Source organism: Bufo bufo, chromosome 1 (assembly GCF_905171765.1).
Source record: "Bufo bufo chromosome 1, aBufBuf1.1, whole genome shotgun sequence".
Lineage (NCBI taxonomy): Eukaryota > Metazoa > Chordata > Amphibia > Anura > Bufonidae > Bufo > Bufo bufo.
The window spans coordinates 86,394,622-86,418,456 of NC_053389.1; the positions used below are offsets into that span (position 1 = coordinate 86,394,622).

Consider the following 23,835-nt stretch of genomic DNA (forward strand, 5'->3'; position numbering starts at 1 on the left):
AATCACAAAAAATAAAAACGGTGCCAAAACAGCTATTTTTTGTTACCTTGCCTCACAAAAAGTGTAATATAGAGCAACCAAAAATCATATGTACCCTAAAATAGTACCAACAAAACTGCCACCCTATCCCGTAGTTTCCAAAATGGGGTAACTTTTTTGGAGTTTCTACTTTAAGGGTGCACCAGGGGGGCTTCAAATGGGACATGGTGTAAAAAAAAACAGTCCAGCAAAATCTCCCTTCCAAAAACCATATGGCGTTCCTTTCCTTCTGCGCAATGCCGTGTGCCCGTACAGCAGTTTACAACCACATATGGGGTGTTTCTGTAAACTACAGAATCAGGGCCATAAATATTGAGTTTTGTTTGGCCTTTAACCCTTGCTTTGTAACTGGAAAAAATGGATTAAAATTTAAAATCTGCCAAAAAAGTGAAATTTGGATATTTCATCTCTATATTCCATTAATTCATGTGAAACACCTAAAGGGTTAACAAAGTCTGTAAAATCAGTTTTGTGTACCTTGAAGGGAAATCTGCTTTCCAAAAACCATATGGCGTTCCTTTCCTTCTGCACAATGCCCGTACAGCAGTTTACGACCATACATAGGGTGTTTTTGTAAAGAATCAGGGCAATAAATAAGAACAACAAAATTCCAGCACTCACGATTTTGGTAGCTAAAATCTTTGTCTTTTATTCAGGCAGTAGACAGTTTAGACAGGACATCCACCCACAAGTGTAGCAACTTTGACGCGTTTCGAACAATAGTTCTTAGTCGTAACAATGAGCTGTGTTATCTCTGGTGGTTTTATGTTGGTTTGTAGAGTAATTACTCACTGCCCCTCAGTGAGTAATTACTCTACAAACCAACATAAAACCACCAGAGATAACACAGCTCATTGTTACGACTAAGAACTATTGTTCGAAACGCGTCAAAGTTGCTACACTTGTGGGTGGATGTCCTGTCTAAACTGTCTACTGCCTGAATAAAAGACGAAGATTTTAGCTACCAAAATCGTGAGTGCTGGAATTTTGTTGTGCTTCATACTAAAGATATACAGGCTCACCAGCCTTTTCCCTGCACGCAGGTGTTTGGATAATTGGGTTGAGCTGGACTTTTCTTTGTCAATAAATAAGAAGTTTTGTTTGGCTGTTAACCCTTGCTTTATTAGTGGAAATAAAGTGATTAAATTGGAAAATCGGCCAAAAAAGTGAAATTCTGAAATGTAATCTCCATTTTCCATTAATTCTTGTAAAGTTTGTAAAATCTGTTTTGAATACCTTGAGGGGTGTAGTTTCTAAAATGGAATGAATTTTGGGTGGTTTCTATTATGTAAACTTAACACAGTGACTTCAGACCTGAACTGGTCATTAAAAAGTGGGTTTTGGAAATTTTCTGAAAAATTTCAAGATTTGCTTCTAAACTTCTAAACCTTCTAACGTTCCTAAAAAATAAAATGACATTCACAAAATGATCAAAACATGTAGTGGACATATGGGGAATGTAAAGTAATAACTATTTTTGGAGGTATTACTATCTATTATAAGAAATTGAGAAAATTGAAATTTGGAAATATTTCCAAATTTTGGGTAAATTTGGTATTTTTTTATAACTAAAAATGAAATATTTTCACTCAATTTTACCACTGTCATGAAGTACAATATGTGAGGAGAAAACAGTCTCAGAATAGCCTGGATAAGTAAAAACGTTTTAAAGTTATCACCACATAAAGTGACACGGGTCAGATTTGCAAAAAATGGCCTGGTCCATAAGGTGAAATATGGTAGGGTCCTTAAGGGGTTAAATTGGAGTTTATACACCTCCAGGCATCTCTATATACAAACAAACTGAAAAAATGGCATGGTTTTAAACAGGCAGGAATTGCTCAAACCCATATGCAGTTGAGCATGTATATACAGGGGAGCAAATCCTGCACTTGTGGCCCATTGCTAATGGCGATCCCCAGCAAAAATGCATACAGTGGAGAATGCCCGCAGCGGACCACAAGTACCACAATAAATATCCGACAAAAGATAGCAATTATGTGGATGTGATAACCAGTATAACAATATAATAATATTTGCAAAGACAGGTGCAGTCTGCAGTCTTACTAAACCCTCAAACTGATGTCAAAATTGAGAGATTAGCCAACATATCCTGCTATGGAGGACATGTCTGAGCCCGAGCACCGTGCCAAGGTTTCTTAAGTTGCTCGGCTCCTAACACTCACCTACCTGTGCCGTATGGGCAATACCAGGAGCCAGTGGGCGAATTACAGGAGTGTAAGGTCTGACTCACAGAAAACTCACCAGTTACCTCCAGCATGTAGCCATGCTAGCGATAGGAGGAGGAAGGAGTCTGCAAATCCCACTTTATTGTGGTACTTGTGGTCCGCTGCAGGCATCCTCCACTGTATGCATTTTTTGCTAGGGATCGGCATTAGCAACGGGCTATAAGTGCAGGATTTGATCCCCTTTATATACATGCACAACTGCATATGGGTTTGAGCACTTCCTGCCTGTTTAACACCATGCCATTTTTTCAGTTTGTCTTTCTGGTGAATGCCTAATTTTTGGGGCCTGTACTGGCCTACAGTAACATTTTTAGCCACTGACTTTCTAATATACCTCCAGCCACATAATCAGTTGCTCTTTTCTGTCAGGTGAATGCCTAATTTTGGGGGCCTGTACTCCACTGGCCTACAGTAAAATTGTTATTCAGTGACCGCCTAATGTACCTCCAGCCACATAATCACTTGTTCTATTCTGTCAGGTGAATGCCTAATTTTTGGGGCCTGTACTCTCGTGTCCTAAAATAAAAATTTTCTAGCCTCCAGCAGGGCACATTTTTGAGAGTTTCCTTTTAAGACGCATAAAAATGGCCCCTAATTAAAATACATATTTTTTGTGGGAATTTTTGCCATTGATCCCCCTCTGGTATGTCACTGTCTATTTCAGGGATCAGCAACCTCCGGCACTCCAGGTGTTGTGAAACTACATCTCCCATCATGCACACTTGCTTAGCTGTTCTCTGAACTCCCACAGAAGTGTAAGGAGCATGCTGGGAGTTGTAGTTTCACAACAGCTGGAGTGCCGAAGGTTGCTGATCCCTGGTCTATGTTGTGGGACTATTTGTGCACTTCTAGTAAGTATTTGGTGGCTGCAAATATGACCTGAAGGTTTTTCAGGTTCGCCTGCCATTAAAGTGAATGGGGCCCGCCGTGAACTTGTGGTTTGCAAACATTTGAACAAACGTCCCGGCCGATGTTTGTCCATCACTAGTCAGGGAAATGTAGCGTCCCTGGCCAAAAGCACTTGTCCATGTGTCGTTAAGTGGACCTTCCCAATAACTGAGTTGGTCGGGGCACGGGTGATGTTACTGGACAGATGTTTGTGTAAGGCTGGGACTGCACACCATGAAAAATATTAGCCGCTGGGGACAGAGTAACTCAAGATGGCTACCGTCATAAGGCGGCGGAAAGCCTCAGTATCCACAAGCCTAAATGGCAACATTTCTAGGGCCAGCAATTTGGAAAGGTGCGCATTTAGTGCTATGGCCTGTGGGTGGATGGCTGTGTATTTGCGCTTTTGTTTAAAGGCCTGGGGTATAGACATCTGTACGCTGAGCTGGGACACAGAAGAGGATGTGCTAGCTGGAGGTGCTTGCGAAGGTCCAGGTGCATGGCGGGAGGCATTCGGACCTGCGTCTTGGACAGGGGAATGGCGAGCACGTAACACAGGGGAAGAGGAGGCAGTCGTGTGACCGCAGACACTGATTGTGGAACCAGGCATTTGGCCCACCTATTAGGGTGCTATGATGATGCCATGTGGTGGATCATGCTGGTGGTGGTGAGGTTACTAGTGTTCAGGCCCCTGCTCATTTTGGTACAGCACAGGTTGCAAATGACAATTCTTTTATCGTCCGCACTTTCCTCAAATAAGCGCCAGACTGCGAAACACCTACCACTTGGCAAGGGACATTGCTGCAAGGGGGTGCTTCGGGGAACTGTTTGGTGTGGCCCACTTTCTCCCTTTTGCCACCCCACTGCCTCTTCCAGCCTGTTGCGGTGCTGCGGATCCCTCCTCCTCTGTACTGCTGTCCTCGCTCGGCTTACCACCTTCCCAGGTTGGGTCAGTGTCCTCATCGTCCACCACCTCCTCTTCCACTTTCTCACTCTGGTTATCCTCCTGACTTGTTGACCTAACAACAACCTCAGTTACTGACAACTGTGTTTCCTCATCATCAACCTCTTGAGACACTAATTGCAGTTGACTTATTGGCAACTATGTCTCATCATCATCATCCACCTTGTGAAACACTAATTGCCGTTCCCCACCGCCATCTTCTTGTGACTATGGATGCTCCAGAGTTTGAAAATCAGCGCACGATATCTCCTCATGTCCATCTTCAAGCGGGCTTGTCGAGAGGCCCAAATCATGAATGGCGATGAAAACAGCTCCTCGGAATATCCGAGTGGGGGATCACTTGTTTGCCAAGACTCTCCATGGTGGGAGGAAGGAGTATCAGGGTGAGGATTCTGTTGACCAGACTCTTGGCTACTGAGACTGGACTTTGTGGAAGACAGGGTGGTGCTTAACCAACTGGAAGCATTATCTGCTGTAGTCCGCCCTGCAAACTGGGACATGAATCTAGGTATCGTGGATGAGTGTGTTTCTTGTGCTCTGGCAGCAGGCACAGTTTCACCGCGCCGAGGGCCATGGCCTCTGCGTGCACCATCAGCAGCACCGCCACTTTCCTGTCCCTTACTGCTCGTCTTGTGCATATTAAATGGTATATATGCTTGCAATTATATCACATGTACAGTAGCACAGGTTTTGTAAATGTATGCACAAATAAAGAACACAATGTCACAGATATTTTTAGGAAGCGCAAACGTTATACAGTAGGTTTAGTGCAAGTAATGTCTCTGTCACCAGCGGCTAATAAAAAATGACACTGAATTAATGTCACTGATATTTAGGACGCGCAAACGTTATACAGGAGGTATAGCGCAAGTAATGTCGCTGTCACCAGCGACTAATAAAAAATTACACTGAATTAATGTCATTGATATTTTGGATAGGCAAACGTTATACAGGAGATGAAGTGTAGGTAATGTCGCTGCCACCAGCAGTAAAAAAATTTCACTGAATGTCACTGATATTTCGGATATTCAAACGTTATACAGGAGATGTAGCGCAAATAATGTAACTGTCCGTAGCGGACACCGTCTACAGAAAAAGTACACTGGATGTAACAGATATTTTGAGTCTGCACACACGTTACACAGGAGATGTAGCACAGATAATGCCGCTGTCTGCAACGGCCAAACAATTGCAAGCTATTTTGCGCTATAAATATATATTGCTGTCAGATGCAACTATAGTCCTTAAAAGGACTTTTGGGTCTCCTAACAAGTTTTTTCAAAAAATATTAAAATTTCACTCCCTTCTTCAGCACAGCTCTCCCTGACTAAGACTGAGCCGAACATGTGTCATCGGGTGCTATATACTTTCCGGCCAGCCAATCACTGTAATGCCAATAGCCAACATGGCTACGGCATTACAGTGAATGGCAGTACCTACCTGCACATACCTGCACATTTATTACGCGATGCTCGAGTGAAAATGGTGTTCGGCCGAGCATGCTCGCCCAACACTAGTCTTTTTGTTTTGTACATAAACCCTCTGAATTTGTAAGGCGCTGTGGAATATGGTGGCACGATATTAAATATTATTATCATTATTGTTTTATTCAAATAGGAAAATACAGGGTCCCCATTATTATGACCAGTGGAGGTCCCAGTGGTCATACCCCCACTAAACCCCTATCAGATATTGGATACATATAATTAAATTAAGCACCCTTTAACTATTATACATACTATTACATGTGTGTAAAACATCCATAATGCTGCAGTCAGTGCTCGTATTCAGTACAAGCTAAATTAAGCATAACTGCTGACTTCTCAACAATATTGTATTGTAAATGTAAATGTTCAGTAATATTGAACTGAACAGTGGCGGAATATAATAGGGTCGTTCGGGTCAGTAGCCCCGGGCCCAGCATCCCTGGGCGGCCCAACGCCGACCCGAACGCCCACATACTGCAGCGGGGCACGGGAGCGTATAGTTCCCTGCCCCGCCGCCAATCACCACCATAGGCTTCAGGCCTAGTAGGCCTGAGGCCTATGTGGTACTGAAATCCCGGCGCAGGTGTGATGACGTTATTGCGCACCTGTGATGGGAGGGACGCAGGACAATGAAGAATGCATGCCTGCCTCACCATGCTGGACACAGGTAAGTATTAGGTTTTCATTTTGTTTCTGTGTGTGCAAACTTTGGGGTGGCAGAGGAGGACATGGGGCAGTGAGGTAGCAAATCAGTTCGGGGGAGGCAGATTATGAAATGGGGGCAAATCACTTCATGTGGGGCAGATTATTACTTGGGGCAAATTACTTTATGGGGGGCAGTGTGGGGGCAAATTACTTCATGGGGGGCAGTGTGGGGCCAAATTACTTCAGGGGGTGCAGTGTGAGGGCAAATTATTTCATGGGAGTGCAGTGTGGGGGAAATTACTATATGGGGCAGTGTAGGGGAAATTACTATATGGGCAGTGTGGTGGAAATTACTATATGGGGCAGTGTGGTGGAAATTAGTATATGGGGCAATGTGGGGGAAATTACTATATGGGGGCAGTGTGGGGAAAATTAGTTTCTATTAGGGGACATTATTTTTGGGGACACTATACAGGCATTATTACCTGGAGCACAATATAGGGTGTTATTATTACTGGGGGCACTCTAGGGGACATTATAATTGCTGTAGACACTATAGAGACCTTTGGGGTAATTTATCAAACTGGTGTAAAGTAGAACTGGGTTAGTTACCCATTGCAACAGATTCCACCTTTCATTTTTCACAGCTCCTTTGGAAAATTAAAGGTGGAATCTGATTGGTTGCTATGGGCACCTAAGCCAGTTGTACTTTACACCAGTTTGATAAATTACCCCAATTATGAGAAATCTAACGTGTCTGTGTAACAAACTCAGTAGAGACGAGATGCAGCTGAAAGAATTAGTCATGGCGGTCTGGGTCAAACGGAGGAGAAGAGGAAAGTGAAGATCTACATGACAGGAGATGTCACTGGATGTAACAGGTATGTGGTGCTGTATTCCCCTATATGTAGAGCTGGCATACTACTGTGACCTGTGTCTCATCTTCTCCTCCAAGTCTTTTTTTTTTATCAAACTCGTATGTACAGGGTGGGCCATTTATATGGATACACCTTAATAAAATGGGAATGGTTGGTGATATTAACTTCCTGTTTGTGGCACATTAGTATATGTGAGGGGGGAAACTTTTCAAGATGGGTGGTGACCATGGTGGCCATTTTGAAGTCGGCCATTTTAAATCCAACTTTTGTTTTTTCAATAGGAAGAGGGTCATGTGACACATCAAACTTATTGGGAATTTCACAAGAAAACAATGGTGTGCTTGGTTTTAACGTAACCTTATTCTTTCATGAGTTATTTACAAGTTTCTAACCACTTATAAAATGTGTTCAATGTGCAGCCCATTGTGTTGGATTGTCAATGCAACCCTCTTCTCCCACTCTTCACACACTGATAGCAACACCGCAGGAGAAATGCTAGCACAGGCTTCCAGTATCCGTAGTTTCAGGTGCTGCACATCTCGTATCTTCACAGCATAGACAATTGCCTTCAGATGACCTCAAAGATAAAAGTCTAAGGGGGTCAGATCGGGAGACCTTGGGGTCCATTCAACTGGCCCACGACGACCAATCCACTTTCCAGGAAACTGTTCATCTAGGAATGCTCGGACCTGACACCCATAATGTGGTGGTGCACCATCTTGCTGGAAAAACTCAGGGAACGTGCCAGCTTCAGTGCATAAAGAGGGAAACACATCATCATGTAGCTATTTCGCATATCCAGTGGCCTTGAGGTTTCCATTGATGAAGAATGGCCCCATTATCTTTGTACCCCATATACCACACCATACCATCAATTTTTTTGTTCCAACAGTCTTAGAGGGATCTATCCAATGTGGGTTAGTGTCAGACCAATAGCGGTGGTTTTGTTTGTTAACTTCACCATTCACATAAAAGTTTGCCTCATCACTGAACAAAATCTTCTGCGTAAACTGAGGGTCCTGTTCCAATTTTTGTTTTGCCCATTCTGCAAATTCAGTGCGCCGATCTGGGTCATCCTCGTTCAGATGCTGCAGTAGCTGGAGTTTGTAAGGGTGCCATTTGTGAGTAGCTAATGTCTGCCTAAGGGATGTTCGACTAATGCCACTCTCCAGTGACGTGCGGCGAGTGCTACGCTGTGGGCTCTTGCTGAATGAAGCTAGGACAGCCACTGATGCTTCTTCATTAGAGACAGATTTCATGCGTCCACATTTTGGCACATCCAACACTGAACCAGTTTCACGAAACTTAGCAAGCAGTTTGCTAACTGTAGCATGGGAGATGGGTGGTCTCGTAGGGTGTCTTGCATTGAAATCTGCTGCAATAACCCGGTTACTGCGTTCACCAGACATCAACACAATTTCTATCCGCTCCTCACGTGTTAACCTCGGCGACATGTCAATGGCTGTAAACAAAGAGAAACTTGTAAATAACTCATGAAATAATAAAGTTACGTTAAAACCAAGCACACTATTGTTTTTCGTGTGAAGTTTGATGTTTCACATGACCCTCTTCCTATTGAAAAAACAAAAGTTGGATTCAAAATTGCTGACTTCAAAATGGCCGCCATGGTCACCACCCATCTTGAAAAGTTTCCCCCCTCACATATACTAATGTGCCACAAACAGGACGTTAATATCACCAACCATTCCCATTTTATTAAGGTGTATCCATATAAATGGCCCACCCTGTATTTTAAATTTGGCAACTAAAATTTTAATTTGTCACCCGCAGTCCTATGTAACAGCCCAGATAACAGTGATAACTTTCTGTGTGCAGATAATGTAGTAGATGTTCCATGCAGTCCATTGTAACATCCCACATAACACAATAGTTCGCTGTGTTATGTGGGGTGTTACATAGGACTGCAGGTAACATCTATGAAATCTGTACTCAGAGAGTTATGAGATGGTGGGGGTCAGACTTCTGGCACCCCCACCAATCAGCTGTTTGAGGAGACCGCAATGTTAAAGTGAGCACCACAGCTCTCTTTGCTCCTTACCAAGCACAGCTCTGTCCATTTGATAGCACTGCGCTTGGAATTACAGCTCAAACACAATCACTCAGATGAGACAGAGCTAACTGCACCTAGACCATGTGAACGATGTCATATGGCCTAGGAAGAGACTTTGGCGAAGCACCGCAGCCTCTTCATACAGAAAAAAAACTAAAATGGAGGAGGGGGGGGGAGTTGGGTAGACAGCACCGGGCGGCCTATCATGCACTTAATGTGGCCCTGGAACTGAAGTCCTGTAACATCTATTGGTAAATGATGTGCTAATGCTTTTTTATCTAAAGATTCAATTACTCCTATTACATAAGTATGACATAAAATAAAACTATTTATTTATGTGTCTGTAAAGATTTGAAAGGGGTTATTACCGAATGGAATACTATGGAAATCGTAATATTTTGCAAAAGAGTAAACTTTTTCTTTTAATGTTTTTCTTAGGAACTTCAAAGAGTGTGGGGTATATGGAAAAAATGTCAGATCTTTTATCCACCAAAAAAGCCATTGACCAGTCAACTTAAAATATATTTTATATCTATCTAATAGTAATTAGTTAAAGTCACCTGCATGTGAAAAAAATATGGGAAGACACTGTATATTAATGTATGTGCAACCAAAATCTTACCATATTTGTGCCAGAATTTTTGGCACACGCACTTTGTAACAAATATATTAGATGCATGAGCAATGTAAAGTGCATGAGCATCAAGACAATGATGGTCTGCAAATAAACTTTTCTGCCAACTTTTTGCTTAGTCCTACTTTGCGCTTTTTTTGTTACAGTCTTGGACAGATTGTGGCACTTCTCATGTTTAACAACTGAGCCTGCTCAAAAGGAATATTAAATTCTGACAGTATAAACTCATGTAGTGCAATGTGTCATCTTCCCTTCAGACTGACTTACACACACAGACACACATGCAACAGAATCACAGCATTAGACACATTTAACAATTCAAATAGGCTGGGGCTAGAGATGAGCGACGCTGCTAAAATCTAAAAGTAATATTCAACTGCTTATTATTTTTACATGCAAATTATATGAATATGCAAATTTGCATATATACTTGCACACAACACTAATCATGCATTTTTTTTTGGGCCCTACTAATGATAAAGAGCACCCCCGAAGAGTACCACCCAAGGCCAGTTAACTAAGCAAGGCAAATTTCAGGTTTTCTTGTCCTTCTAAAAAGAGTAAAATTGCATGTCTCATTAAGAGAAGTGTAAGCTTTCAGTTGAATATTACTTTGAGGGTTTCTCTCTGGTCCATCTGAAATTAATTCCAAAATGGTAAAATGGATTTCCTAATTCTTAAAGTTATTTTTTTTTGTTGCTATATTGATGACCTATTCTTAAGTGAATAGGGATGGCAGAGCTGTAATGACACCTGATCGCTGATGCAATGTTAACAGATCAAGAAATCAATCTCAATCTCTTCTCTTTTTTTCTTTTTTTTTTCTGTAGAAACCACCAAGACAACCAAGGTCGGGGGGGGGGGGGGGAGGGGGGGCTTATAATTTGTTCTTATAATTTTTTATTATAAGTTGTTATGATATATGTAGGATATAAGGGGGAAAAAAAACAGGACAGGATAATGATAGACTCCTGATGATTAATGATAATTATGTAATAAACTTTTGTGTATATCTGGGAACCATCACTGTTTATATCTTTTGTTCCATGTCTGTTCTCTTGTTATTTTTTATATGCTGAAAATGAAAATAAAAACATTAACGGTAAAAAAAAAAAAAAAAAAAAAAAAAAACAGCGAGCAGGTAAACAGTGAGGAGAACTGATTGTGCGCTCTCTCTCCCCCATCCCTATTTGGGTTCATTATAATCTTAAAACTCAGGAAAAATTCCAAATTGGTAGAATTTACTCGGTCATCCTTAGCTGGGCTCCATACTATAGTTATGCCCCATAGTGCCCTCACTGTAGTTCTTACACTGAATCCATGCTTCTCTACTTTCTTCTCCACACAAAGTTTGTTACTCTCAAGACACATGAGGAGGTCCTGAGTATCACTACTTCTCCTCTCCACTGCTTAGCTCCATCCCTAATGCACTGAAGACATGATGATGACATCACCACAGGTCCTACAGCTCATATTAATGGCTATTATCAGCCATTAGCAAAGCACTATATAATATATATATATATATATATATATATATATATATATATATATATATATATTGGCAGGGGAGTCCTGGTCTCCCCTGCCACTGCTGGGCCCCATAACAGTCTCTATGGCTGCAACTGCAATAGTTATGTCTCTGCATGACATAGCACAGAGTATCTATAACTCTGTTATACTGAATGATAGGGACTCTGTATACCCCGTCATGGCTCCTTCTACACGACTTTGCATGAGTATGAGGACACAAAATGTTTCAACTTCTATTTTACAGTGAACCAAGATATTCTTTAATCTAAGATAGTTTAAGATTGCCTTGGTTTACAAAGATTTCACTCTGACTCAAGATTTCAGGAGAACATGTAACCTCCGCTCTTTTGCTCTCAATCTTATAGCAGGTCATTTTTCTGTCAATAAAAGTCCATTTATAGCACGCTATCTTTTTTATCTTCACACACATCTGTTGCGTGTATGAATGTACTGTATAAGCCTCTTACAGTTTTTCTGGTTTTCAGCGTCTTGGAACTGTAATTCTCTTTTATCAGATAAATATCTGCGCTATTGATCTTCTGTTCTTTCATCTCTTTATACTTCTTAGGTGGTTGGCGAGTGGAGGTTTAGTCGTATCCACTGTGACATCTTTGTGACCCTTGATGTTATGATGTGTACAGCAAGTATCCTTAATCTTTGTGCCATCAGCATTGACAGGTAAGAGACATTGCTCTTCTGGTTTGACAATGGTGACTGTATACGACAAGACTATTCTATATAAAAAAAAAGAACACTTATTATGACCATAGTGACATATTCACATTACTGATAAAGAGCAACTCAGACATTTTATCATGTTAGATATACCGTATTGAGTGTAAAGGCATGGCTTAAGGCCTTCAACCATTGAATGTCTAGAAACTATTGACATACATTGACTTTTAAAGTTTACTCTGGTGTAAATTTCTTTAGGTAGTTTCTGTACATTTGTATACGGCACAAAAAACAAGAAGCTGAAATATAAATCCATGTTTAAGCTTCTATTAGTGGAGATGAGCAAATTAATTCAAAACTAATTGAATTCAACTGCATTTTCCAAATACTCTTAGCTATTCAGTTCGAATGAATTGTTCAGCCATTTTTTAGATCAGAAGACAGGAAAGATGAAGAAGGAGGTTCATATGACCCCAGGTGATGTGTATACATGCCAACAGGCATTTGATGCCAAAAAGTGATATATTTGAGGTGCTTTTAAATATGATGTTTTGATGGGCAAACCCTTTAACCCAGATTTAGAATTAAAGGCTATGGACAACTTTACATCAGAATTATTTACTTATTTATTTATTTTTATTGAATTTAGTCTATTGTGGATAAAAGTCATTGTTGTAATTTGAATTCAAACATTCTGTACTGTTTGTCTTCTGCAGCCTGCATGTTTTCACTTATGTATATTGCAGGCTGCTTACTCCTCTTCAATAGAGATGTCCCGAACTATTCGCCGGCGAACAGTTCCTAGCAACCATAGCTTGTTCGCGTTCGCCGCGGCGGGCGAATATATGCGATGTTCGGTCCACCCCCTATACATCATCATTGAGCAAACTTTGACCCTGTACTTCACAGTCAGCAGACACATTCCAGCCAATCAGCAGCAGACCCTCCCTCCCAGACCCTCCCACCTCCTATCAAAAAGCAACGACCGCATCCATCTTAGATTTATTCTGAAGCTGCAGAGTCACAAATTTGACTAAGTTGTAATCGCAATGCGATTAATACAGGTTATATTAATCGCATTGCGAATTCAACTTAGAGCTGGGTTCCTAATGGTTGTATTTCTAGAATATAACGAAGATTGAGAATATAGTGCTATATTCGCTATATTCGTCAATTCTAGCAATACAACAATTAGGAACTCAGATCTAAGTTGTAATCGCAATGCGATTAAGGCTGAGTTCACACGGGCGAGATTTCCGCGCGGGTGCAATGCGTGATGTGAACGCATTGCACCCGCACTAAATCCGGACCCATTTATTTCTATGGGGCTGTGCACATGAGTGGTGATTTTCACGCATCACTTATGCGTTGCGTGAAAATCACAGCATGCTCTATATTGTGCGTTTTTCACGCAACGCAGGCCCCATAGAAGTGAATGGAGCTGAGTGAAAATCGCAAGCATCCGCAATCAAGTGCTGATGCGGTGCGATTTTCACGCACGGTTGCTAGGTGACAGTCTATTCACTATTATTTTCCCTTATAACATGGTTATAAGGGAAAATAATAGCATTCTTTAATACAGAATGCTTAGTAGGTGGTCAATTAAGGGTTAAAAAATAATGAACTCACCTTCTCCTCTTGATCGCGTAGCTGCCGGTCTCTTCTTACTTCTTTAATCAGGAGCTGCCGGCTAAAGGACCTGTGGTGACGTCAGATCACATGGTCCAATCACATGGTCCATCACCGTGGTCCTTTAGCCGGCAGCTCATGATTAAAGAAGTAAGAAGAGACCGGCAGCTACGCGATCAAGAGGAGAAGGTGAGTTAATTATTTTTTAACCCTCAATTGACCACCTACTAAGCATTCTGTATTAAAGAATGCTATTATTTTCCCTTATAACCATGTTATAAGGGATAATAATAACATCTACACAACACCGAACCCAAACCTGAACTTCTATAAAGAAGTTCGGGTCTGGGTACCACAGTCAGTTTTTTATCACGCGCGTGCAAAACGCATTGCACCCGCGCGATAAAAACTGAACAACGGAATGCAATCGCAGTCAAAACTGCCTGCAATTGGGTACCTACTCGCGCGGGTTTGCCGCAACGCATCCGGACCTTATCCGGACATGCTCGTGTGAACTCAGTCTAATACAGGTTATATTAATCGCATTGCGAATTCAACTTAGAGCTGGGTTCCTAATGGTTGTATTGCTAGAATATAACGAAGATTAAGAATATAGTGCTATATTCTTATATTCGTCAATTCTAGCAATACAACCATTAGGAACTTAGCTCTAAGTTGAATTTGCAATGCGATTAATGCAGGTTATATTAATCGCATTGCGAATTCAACTTACCACACTCTGCGTCAACTACGTAATTTTCCATGGGAGTTTTGCCATGGATCCCCCTCCGGCATGACACAGTCCAGGTGTTAGTCCCCTTGAAACAAGTTTTCCATCACTATTGTGGCCAAAAAGAGTCCCTGTGGGTTTTAAAATTTGCCTGTCTATTGAAGTCTATAGCGGTTTGCCCGGTTCGCGAACATTTGCGGAAATCCGCATTCGCCGTTCGCGAACGGAAAATTTTATGTTCGCGACATCTCTATTCTTCAACATGAAGTCCGTTAGACAAGCTCTCCAACAGCTCACTCTGTAGCCCTCATCTCTGGCCTCCTGAATGCCTTCTAAGTTAACATCTTTTTTATTTACTGCAATTTTTTTTTACTTGACTGTAAAGATGTCAGCTTAATGGATCGTTCAGGAGAGTAGAGATAAGATCAAAAGACAAAGCTATCAGATAGGTCAGATCATCTGATGGATTTCACTCTGAAGAGGATTGAGCAGCTTGCATGGTAGCTTAAAACATGCAGTTTTGCAGAAGAATGGTTGAGAATTTTTAAAACGGTTATTTGGTTTTCGATATTGATGATCTATCCTTAGGGTAGGTTATCAATATCATATCCGCTGAGATCCAACTCCTGGCACCCCCACAATTGACTGTTGAAGAGAATGCAGCGCTCCTGAGGATAGGTCATCAATATTGGAAACCAAACAACCACATTAATGTAAGCCAGATTGATAGATTCAATACAGTAAAAATTTAAATTGATTCAAAGATGTCCATAGCTTTTCAATATACTTGGTTAGGAGACATTGGTTGTTTTATTTTGTACAAACCTTACATGAGCTATATTTATATCCTGCAGTAGGTATTGTGGGGGGTTAGCTATTCTCCGGGGGTCATTCACACAAGTATCTTCACCAGTCACCAAGTTTAAGGTCCAAACATCGCTTTTATTTGGCACCTCAGCAAAACAAACATAAATCATACACAATAAACACCTGCCCGGCTGGGCTCTAACTAAAGAAGGTATCTTCCTACCTTACTTAGGCTACTTTCACACTAGCGTTCGGAGCGGATCCGTCTGATGTTTCATCAGACGGATCCGCTCCGATAATGCAGACGTTCGCATCCGTTCAGAACGGATGCGTCTGCATTAAAACTTAGAAAATTTTCTAAGTGTGAAAGTTGTCTGAGCGGATCCGTTCAGACTTTACATTGAAAGTCAATGGGGAACGGATCCGCTTGAAGATTGAGCCATATTGTGTCATCTTCAAGCGGATCCGTCCCCATTGACTTACATTGTAAGTCTGAACGGATCCGCACGCCTCCGCACGGCCAGGCGGACACCCGAACGCTGCAAGCAGCGTTGAGGTGTCCGCTCACTGAGCGGAGCGGAGGCTGAACGCTGGCAGGCGGATGCATTCTCAGTGGATCCGCCTCCACTGAGAATGCATTGGGGCCAGACGGATGCGTTCGGGGCCGCTCGTGAGCCCCTTCAAACGGTGCACCCGAACGCTAGTGTGAAAGTAGCCTTAAAGCACCGTTCGCACATGATAATTACAAGCGGCTTTCCCAGCCCAGTGTCCCACATCCGCCTGGCTGTGCAGAGCCCTGTTCACACATGGTCTCACATCCAGTACCTTTATGGGGGAGTTTGGCCCAGTAGTCCCTCCGACTCCGGCCTCGTGACCCTTGCGCCCAGGCATGACGGCGTCCCCCAATGTTCCGGCTAGCACCTATCCCCGTGGTTCCTCAGCCAGTCCGGCTGAGACCACTAATACAAAGCCTCCAGCAGGACCCTGTTGCACAACAAATCTCCTTCCCCCAAACTGACACCCTGGGAGGTGCTTTATGCAGGCCCGAGCAGCTCCAGCTGGTCTCACCTGTGGTGGACTAGGGGTGTGGACCGCACTATCCACCCCTTCCTTGCCTCTCACCTCTGTGAGATCTGTCACTATCTCACAGTATCTAAGTAAAGGAAAAGTGTGTGATTTTAAGCAAGTACAATAAGACCCATATAGATATAAATGCCACTTGCAGCTTTAAATCTACTTTCTACAAATCTTCTTTCTGCCTAGTGGTAAATGTAACTGCACTACAGTCATACACAGTGTGCAATGACATTCAAATCAGGGCTCGTGCTGTACACATCCAGCTACTTTAACATAAATCTATGTGCACCCTGGGAATAAAACTATATCTCAGAAATGAACTCCCTGTATGTAAAGGGTACTGCTGACAGGTCTATCAATTTAACAGGAGGGTTGCTGTAGTCTTAGACAAAAAAGAAATACACAAGAACATTGTAAGTGTGAGAGCTCCTTGGTTAGTAGTTAGTACAACAATTACAGATACAAAACAAATTGTTCCTTTGACATACTATAAGATGCATGTTATAGCTTTATATTGGGATAGCCATTCAAAGTATTCAAGCTTTACAGCACTAGATGAGAATAGTTCAGGAAAATGAAAAGATTTACCTTAAATGGATCTATTGATCTAACTCTGTGGAAATTAATAAGGTTCTATAAGACATGCTCTTAGTATTCTAGTCTTTTATTTTTTTTAACTAGAGCCATAGAAACCTTAAAAAAAAAAATTGGAAGCAAACCTGCAAATCTCCAGATGGTACTGCATTTTGTTAACATCTGGTGGCTTGAAGAGAAGCACTGCATAATGTTGACACGTTTTGCTGACTTTTAGGCTCAGTTCACACCTGAGCGTTTTACAGCGCGTTCCTACGCGCTGTAAAACGCTCAACAAGGAGAAACCAATGCTTCCCTATGGGAATGGTTCTCACCTGGGCGTTTTACAGCGCGTACGATCGCGCTGTAAAACGCCCGACGCTCACACAAGTACAGGAGCGTTTTTTTTGGGCGCTTGTCGCGCGTTCCCGTACATAGACTTTCGGGAACGCGCGACACTGTGTGTACACTTGTCTCTGTATGCGCGCTTGTAAACGCCCGTACAATCGCGCATACAGAGCGCTCCTTTCAGAACGCTCAGGTGTGAACTGAGCCTTAGGCACCATAGTACTATTTAAAGAGGACCTGTCATCTCTCCTGACATGTCTGCATCCCCATGTAATAACAGTTTTCTGAGGATCTATTTTTATGACTCTGATATGCTAATCCTTCATTATTCCTGCTAAAAGTTATGAATTAATCACTAGAGGTTTGCAATGGAGATCCAGATGGGTGTTACCAGTTGAAGGTGTTCCTGCACAGTCTAGCTCTACCTTTATTGCAAACTGCTAGCAATTAATTTATAAATTCTAGCAAAATGAATAAAGGAATTACACAACATAGAGTCATAAGAATAGATGCTCCAGAATTGCTAGTACACGGGGAATGCGAGTAGTTACTAAAACAGACATGTCAGGAGAGGTTACAGGTACTGTTAGAAACAAATATATGATGTATGAAACATTTATGCAGATAGTTTGCTCTATATATAAATAATAGAAAGTGTAGGAATATGCGTAAAGAACCAAAGTAGGGATGAGCACAGCACTCTAGATTCAGTTTGGTTCAGGTTCTCTGGACTTTAGAAAAAGGCTGGTTCGAATCCATCGTATATAATCGTATATAATACCCTGTAGCTACCCCCTCCCCAAGCTCTCAAACACAATAGCAGGAATAGTAAATCATGTCTGGCATACACAGATATCGGTAAACACACAGTAGTAAGTCATCTGTCTGTGGGTAGTATTAGTAATAGTAGTAGTAGTGTTGGTAGTGATAGTTGTGGCAGATGGTTTGCATCAATAGTGGTGGCAGCAGGGGATTAGCAGCAAAGACCAGCTAAGGCAGTGGCAGCTGCAGCAGAAGCCGTATAGTACATGTTGGCAGGCAGGTAGCAGCATGATGGAAGCAGCAGCAACCTTATCGAAGATGCCGCAGCAGTGGAATGAAGGCGGTTGTGGTAGCAGTGGCATGATGGGGCAACAACAGCCGTACAGCACTGACAAGATGGTGGCGGAGGCATGAGAGAGGCAGTAGCAGCAGCTATACATAAGATGAAGGTCACAGGCCGCTGCAGTGGCATGATGGTGGCGGTGGCATGATGCAGACAGGCAGGCAGACAGCAACAGTGGCAAGATGGGGCACCATCAGCAAGGCTAGAACTATTTATCGGCCTCAGCCAGAGGAGTGTGAAAATCTTACCAAAGCAAAGCTTGGTTAATTTTGAGCATCACAGACCTAAGAAGTCTACCCTCAGTGGGTCCAAAGATCTGGGAGAAGTGCTGGAATAATTATATCACAGAAAGCAAAACAAAAATCCCCAAAAACATAACTTTTATTACTACAATTAAAAGATCCTAAAAATATAACCAAAGAAAGCCCTAGAAAAAAACTCTACAAAGTCCCTATTACACCGTACCTAAGAGCAGAACTGCCGCCCTGACATGGGCGACCCCACTGTCTTCTTTGTTATACCTTCAAAACCCTGGGGTATCCAGGTAAAGAAGTGGGATAATAATATACCTATGTACCTAATATACTATAGAGAAACAAATGGGGGATAGTTGGTAAATTGAGACAGCCTTAGATATCAACCTTCCCCCCCAAGATTAATATCTCAATGACTAGATGAAGCGAGACACGCGTGTATGGTATATACTGACAAAAAACTTGAATAATATGGAGACCCCAGAGGGGTATATCAGATGACATGTGTGATGTACCCATAGAAAGAGTAATAATAGATGTAAACACCTTCATGACTGCCATACGGCTATATACGTGCTATCTGCACATACCCCGTGCAGATAGGACGTATATAAATGTTATGGCAGCTCTATAATCCAAACGCTGCAAAGCGCATTACAGTTCAGTAATGCCGACAAGGGACAAATCAGAGTGGTCCCTTGTCGGCGATTGCTCGAATTGGTTAGTCTAACCAATCGGATGGCATCAGTGTAAAAGTGCCGCTTTCAGGCTCTGATCTGCAAATCAGAGCCTGAAATCAGGCATTAGCTGATCTGTGCCACCAATATGTGCCCATTATCTGTGCCCCCTGCCCCAATCTGTGCCCCAAATAGCCCCTGCCTCCCCATCTGTGCTCTTCGCGCGATCTGTGCGCAGTGGCTTTAACTTTGCTGCCCGTGCACCGCCATCATCAGCAGCAAGTGTCAGCTGTATGCTGACACTGCTGTAACCCCAGTGGCATCCATGGGGTTAATAAAAGAAGGGGGCTCCCTCTGTCAACCCTCAGGCTGCCGCGCTGTGATGGCAGTGGCCTGATGGTTGCCATGGCAACCGGACGCTTTGCAAATGCGTCCAGTGTTGCCATCAGAAAACCTGATAGTACTATACTTTGCAATGCAAAAGCATTGTAAAGTATAATATAGCAGCCATTAGTCCCACTGGATCTTCAAGATCCAAGTAGGACTTAATAAAAATAAAAAAAAGTGTGAAAATAAAAAAGTTTATAAAGAAATAAATAAAAATGTCAATTAAAAAGAAAATTAACAGCCGTTTCACATATCTACTTATTTATAAGAAATAAAAAATAGATGAGCAGCACACAAATCCAGGTGGTGCAATTCCTTGAAATGGATCGCAGACTTTGATCCAGCTGAGTATATGTAAAAAAAGAATCCAAGGCAGCACACAGATATCCGTGAAAAAAGGGTATTTTATTCACCCATGTGTAGACAGCAACGTTTCAGCTCTCTCTATGGAGCCTTTGTCAAGCCATGGCTTGACAAAGGCTCCATAGAGAGAGCTGAAACATTGCTGTCTACATATACTTATTCATAAGAGATAAAAAAAAATGCCGCGTCCGTAATGACCTGATCTATAAAATGATTATGGTACTAATGCCGCATGGTAAACGCTGTCAAAATAATAAAACTATGGCGGAATTGCTGTTTTTTTGCCTCACCTCCTAAAGAAATTAATAAAAAGTGATCAAAAAGTCATATGCATACCAAAATTGATATGAATAAAAACTACACTCCATCCTGTAAAAAATAAGCCCTCATATAACTATGTTGATGGAAAAATAAAAACATTATGGGGCTTAGATTTTGATGATGCAAAAAAAGTGGTAGAACATGAAAAAACAATACAAATTTGGTTTGGTCATAACCGTATCAACCCACAGAATAAAATTATCATATCAAATATACCACATGGAGAACCCCATAAAAAAGAAAACTAAAAAACACTGACAGAAATGAAATTTTTGTCTGCTTCACCACCTAAAAAAATGGAATAAAAAGCACTCAAAAAGTCATATAGAACCCAAAATTGTACCAGTAAAAATTACAGCCCGTCCAGCAAAAAAACAAGCTCTCACACATTTACATTGATGGAAAAAATGTATAGATCTTCGACTTAGTGATGGAAATTATTTTTTATTTTTTTAAAAAGTGATTTTATGATATAAAAGTGGTAGAACATAAATAAAGCAATATCGCTTTGGTGTTGCCATAACCGTATCAACCCACATAATAAAACTGCCAGAATTGCATTAGCCCACTTCATCTCACATAAAATTAAATAAAAAGCTATCAAAAAGTCAAATGTAGCCAAAAATTTTACCATTAAAAACTACAGCCCATCCCGCAAAAAATGAGAACCCACACAGCTCAATCAACAAAAAAACTAAAAAAAACTATGGCCCATAAAATCTATTTCAGCAAACTTCACGTTAGAAAATGCAGATGCCACTCGTTTTCTTTTGAATTCTGCCGTCTGCTCATACAGCGGTTTATGACCACATATGGGGTGTTTCTGTATTCGGGAGAAAATTGGCAACAATTATGGGGTGCATTTTCCCCTGTTATCCCATGTTAAAGTGTCAAATATGACACGACACCCAAAAGTCATTCCAGCAAAATCTTCTCTCCAAAAACCATATGTTGCTCCTTTCTTTCTGAGAACTGCTGTGTGCCCATACAGCAGGTTACAACGACATATGGGGTGTTTCTGTAAACTGCAGAATCAGGGTAATAAATATTGAGGTGTATTTTGCTGCTAATCCTTGCTAAGTTATAGGAAAAATTGGATTAAAATTAAAAATCTTGTCAAAAACGGAAAATTGTAAATTTCACCTCAATTTTTCTTTAATTCTTGTGGAACACATAAAGGGTTAACATAGTTTGTAAAAACTGTTTTGAGCAATTTAAGGGGCGTACTTTCTAAAATGGGGTCATTTATGGGTGGTTTCTATTATGTATGGGCCTCAAAGTGACTTCAGAACTGAACTGGTCCTTGAAAAAGTCGGTTTTGAAAAATTTATAGAAAATTTGAAAAATTGCTTCTTATTCTAAGCCTTCTAATGTCCTAAAAAAGTTAAATGTAATTTTTTTTAAATGATGCCAACATAAAGTAGACATATAGGTAGGGATGAGCGAACCCGAACTGTATAGTTCGGGTTCGTACCGAATTTTGGGGTGTCCGTGACACGGACCCGAACCCGAACATTTTCGTAAAAGTTCGGGTTCGGTGTTTGGCGCTTTCTTGGCGCTTTTTGAAAGGCTGCAAAGCAGCCAATCAACAAGCGTCATGCTACTTGGCCCAAGAGGCCATCACAGCCATGCCTACTATTGGCATGGCTGTGATTGGCCAGTGCACCATGTGACCCAGCCTCTATTTAAGCTGGAGTCACGTAGCGCCGCACGTCACTCTGCTATGATCAGTATAGGGAGAGGTTGCAGCTGCGACGTTAGGGCGAGATTAGGCAGATTAACTCCTCCAAAAGACTTCATTCTGTGATCGATCTGCAGCTGTGGATCATTGAAGTGCTATTATTGACTTGCTCACTTTTTTGAGGCTGCCGAGAGCGTTTTTAGATCACTTTTTTTCTGGGGTGATCGGCGGCCATTTTGTGACTTGTGGTGCGCCAGCACGAGTTATCACCAAGTGTATTTAACCATCGATAGTGTGGTTATTTTGTGCTATATCCTACATCAGCTGCAGGCTGATCCTGTGTCACCGAAGTGCATTTAACCATCAACAGTCTGGTTATTTTTTGGCCATATACTACATCAGCTGCAGGCTGAGAATGTGTCACCCAAGTGCATTTAACCATCAACAGTCTGATTATTTTTTGGCCATATACTACATCAGCTGCAGGCTGAGCCTGTGTCACCCAAGTGCATTTAACAATCAACAGTGTGGTTATTTTTTGGCCATATATTACATCAGGGGCAAGTTGAGCCTGTCACCCAGCGCCTAAAAAATAGACCTGACATTTCTATTCAACCAAATCTGCACAGTTTTAGCTGGTCAAGTTATTTGTAGTGACCGTAAAAGCAGAATTTTTGTTCTGGGTTGAAAAAGCATTCCCAAATTTGCCATTCTGAAAATAACTAGTTTGTGGTATTTGAGGCCTACTTGAAATCTATCCCAAAAAGAAAATCTTACATTGAAGGTATTGATAGTGTCATTCAGAAAAACCTAAGACACACGCTAGCGTGCTGATAGAAGTGTCATTCTGTGATTAAACCTATAACTGTCACACAGCGCAAAAAAAAACAGGTCTCACATCTCTATTCAACCAAATCTGCACAGTTTTAGCTGGTCAAGTTATTTGTAGTGACCGTAAAAGCAGACTTTTTGTTCTGGGTTGAAAAGCATTCCCAAATTTGCCATTCTCAAAATAACTAGTTTGTGGTATTTGAGGCCTACTTGAAATCTATCCCAAAAAGAAAATCTTACATTGAAGGTATTGATAGTGTCATTCAGAAAAACCTAAGACACACGCTAGCGTGCTGATAGAAGTGTCATTCTGTGATTAAACCTATAACTGTCACACAGAGCAAAAAAAAAAAGGTCTCACATCTCTATTCAACCAAATCTGCACAGTTTTAGCTGGTCAAGTTATTTGTAGTGACCGTAAAAGCAGACTTTTTGTTCTGGGTTGAAAAAGCATTCCCAAATTTGCCATTCTGAAAATAACTAGTTTGTGGTATTTGAGGCCTACTTGAAATCTATCCCAAAAAGAAAACTTTACATTGAAGGTATTGATAGTGTCATTCAGAAAAACCTAAGACACACGCTAGCGTGCTGATAGAAGTGTCATTCTGTGATTAAACCTATAACTGTCACACAGCGCAAAAAAAAACAGGTCTCACATCTCTATTCAACAAAATCTGCACAGTTTTAGCTGGTCAAGTTATTTGTAGTGACCGTAAAAGCAGACTTTTTGTTCTGGGTTGAAAAAGCATTCCCAAATTTGCCATTCTGAAAATAACTAGTTTGTGGTATTTGAGGCCTACTTGAAATCTATCCCAAAAAGAAAACTTTACATTGAAGGTATTGATAGTGTCATTCAGAAAAACCTAAGACACACGCTAGCGTGCTGATAGAAGTGTCATTCTGTGATTAAACCTATAACTGTCACACAGCGCAAAAAAAAACAGGTCTCACATCTCTATTCAACAAAATCTGCACAAATTTAGCTGGTC

General features: G+C 41.4%; 1 protein-coding gene across 3 annotated transcripts in view; it reads left to right on the plus strand.

Annotated features, from left to right (window-relative positions):
• The window catches only part of DRD2 (dopamine receptor D2), a 337,249-nt gene that overhangs the window by 125,313 nt on the left and 188,101 nt on the right, over positions 1-23,835 (plus strand). For all 3 annotated transcript variants that reach the window (XM_040415550.1, XM_040415549.1, XM_040415548.1), the window contains exon 2: positions 11,957-12,066. In XM_040415550.1, coding sequence (XP_040271484.1) covers positions 11,957-12,066 — 110 coding nt within the window. The remainder of the gene's footprint in view (positions 1-11,956; positions 12,067-23,835) is intronic.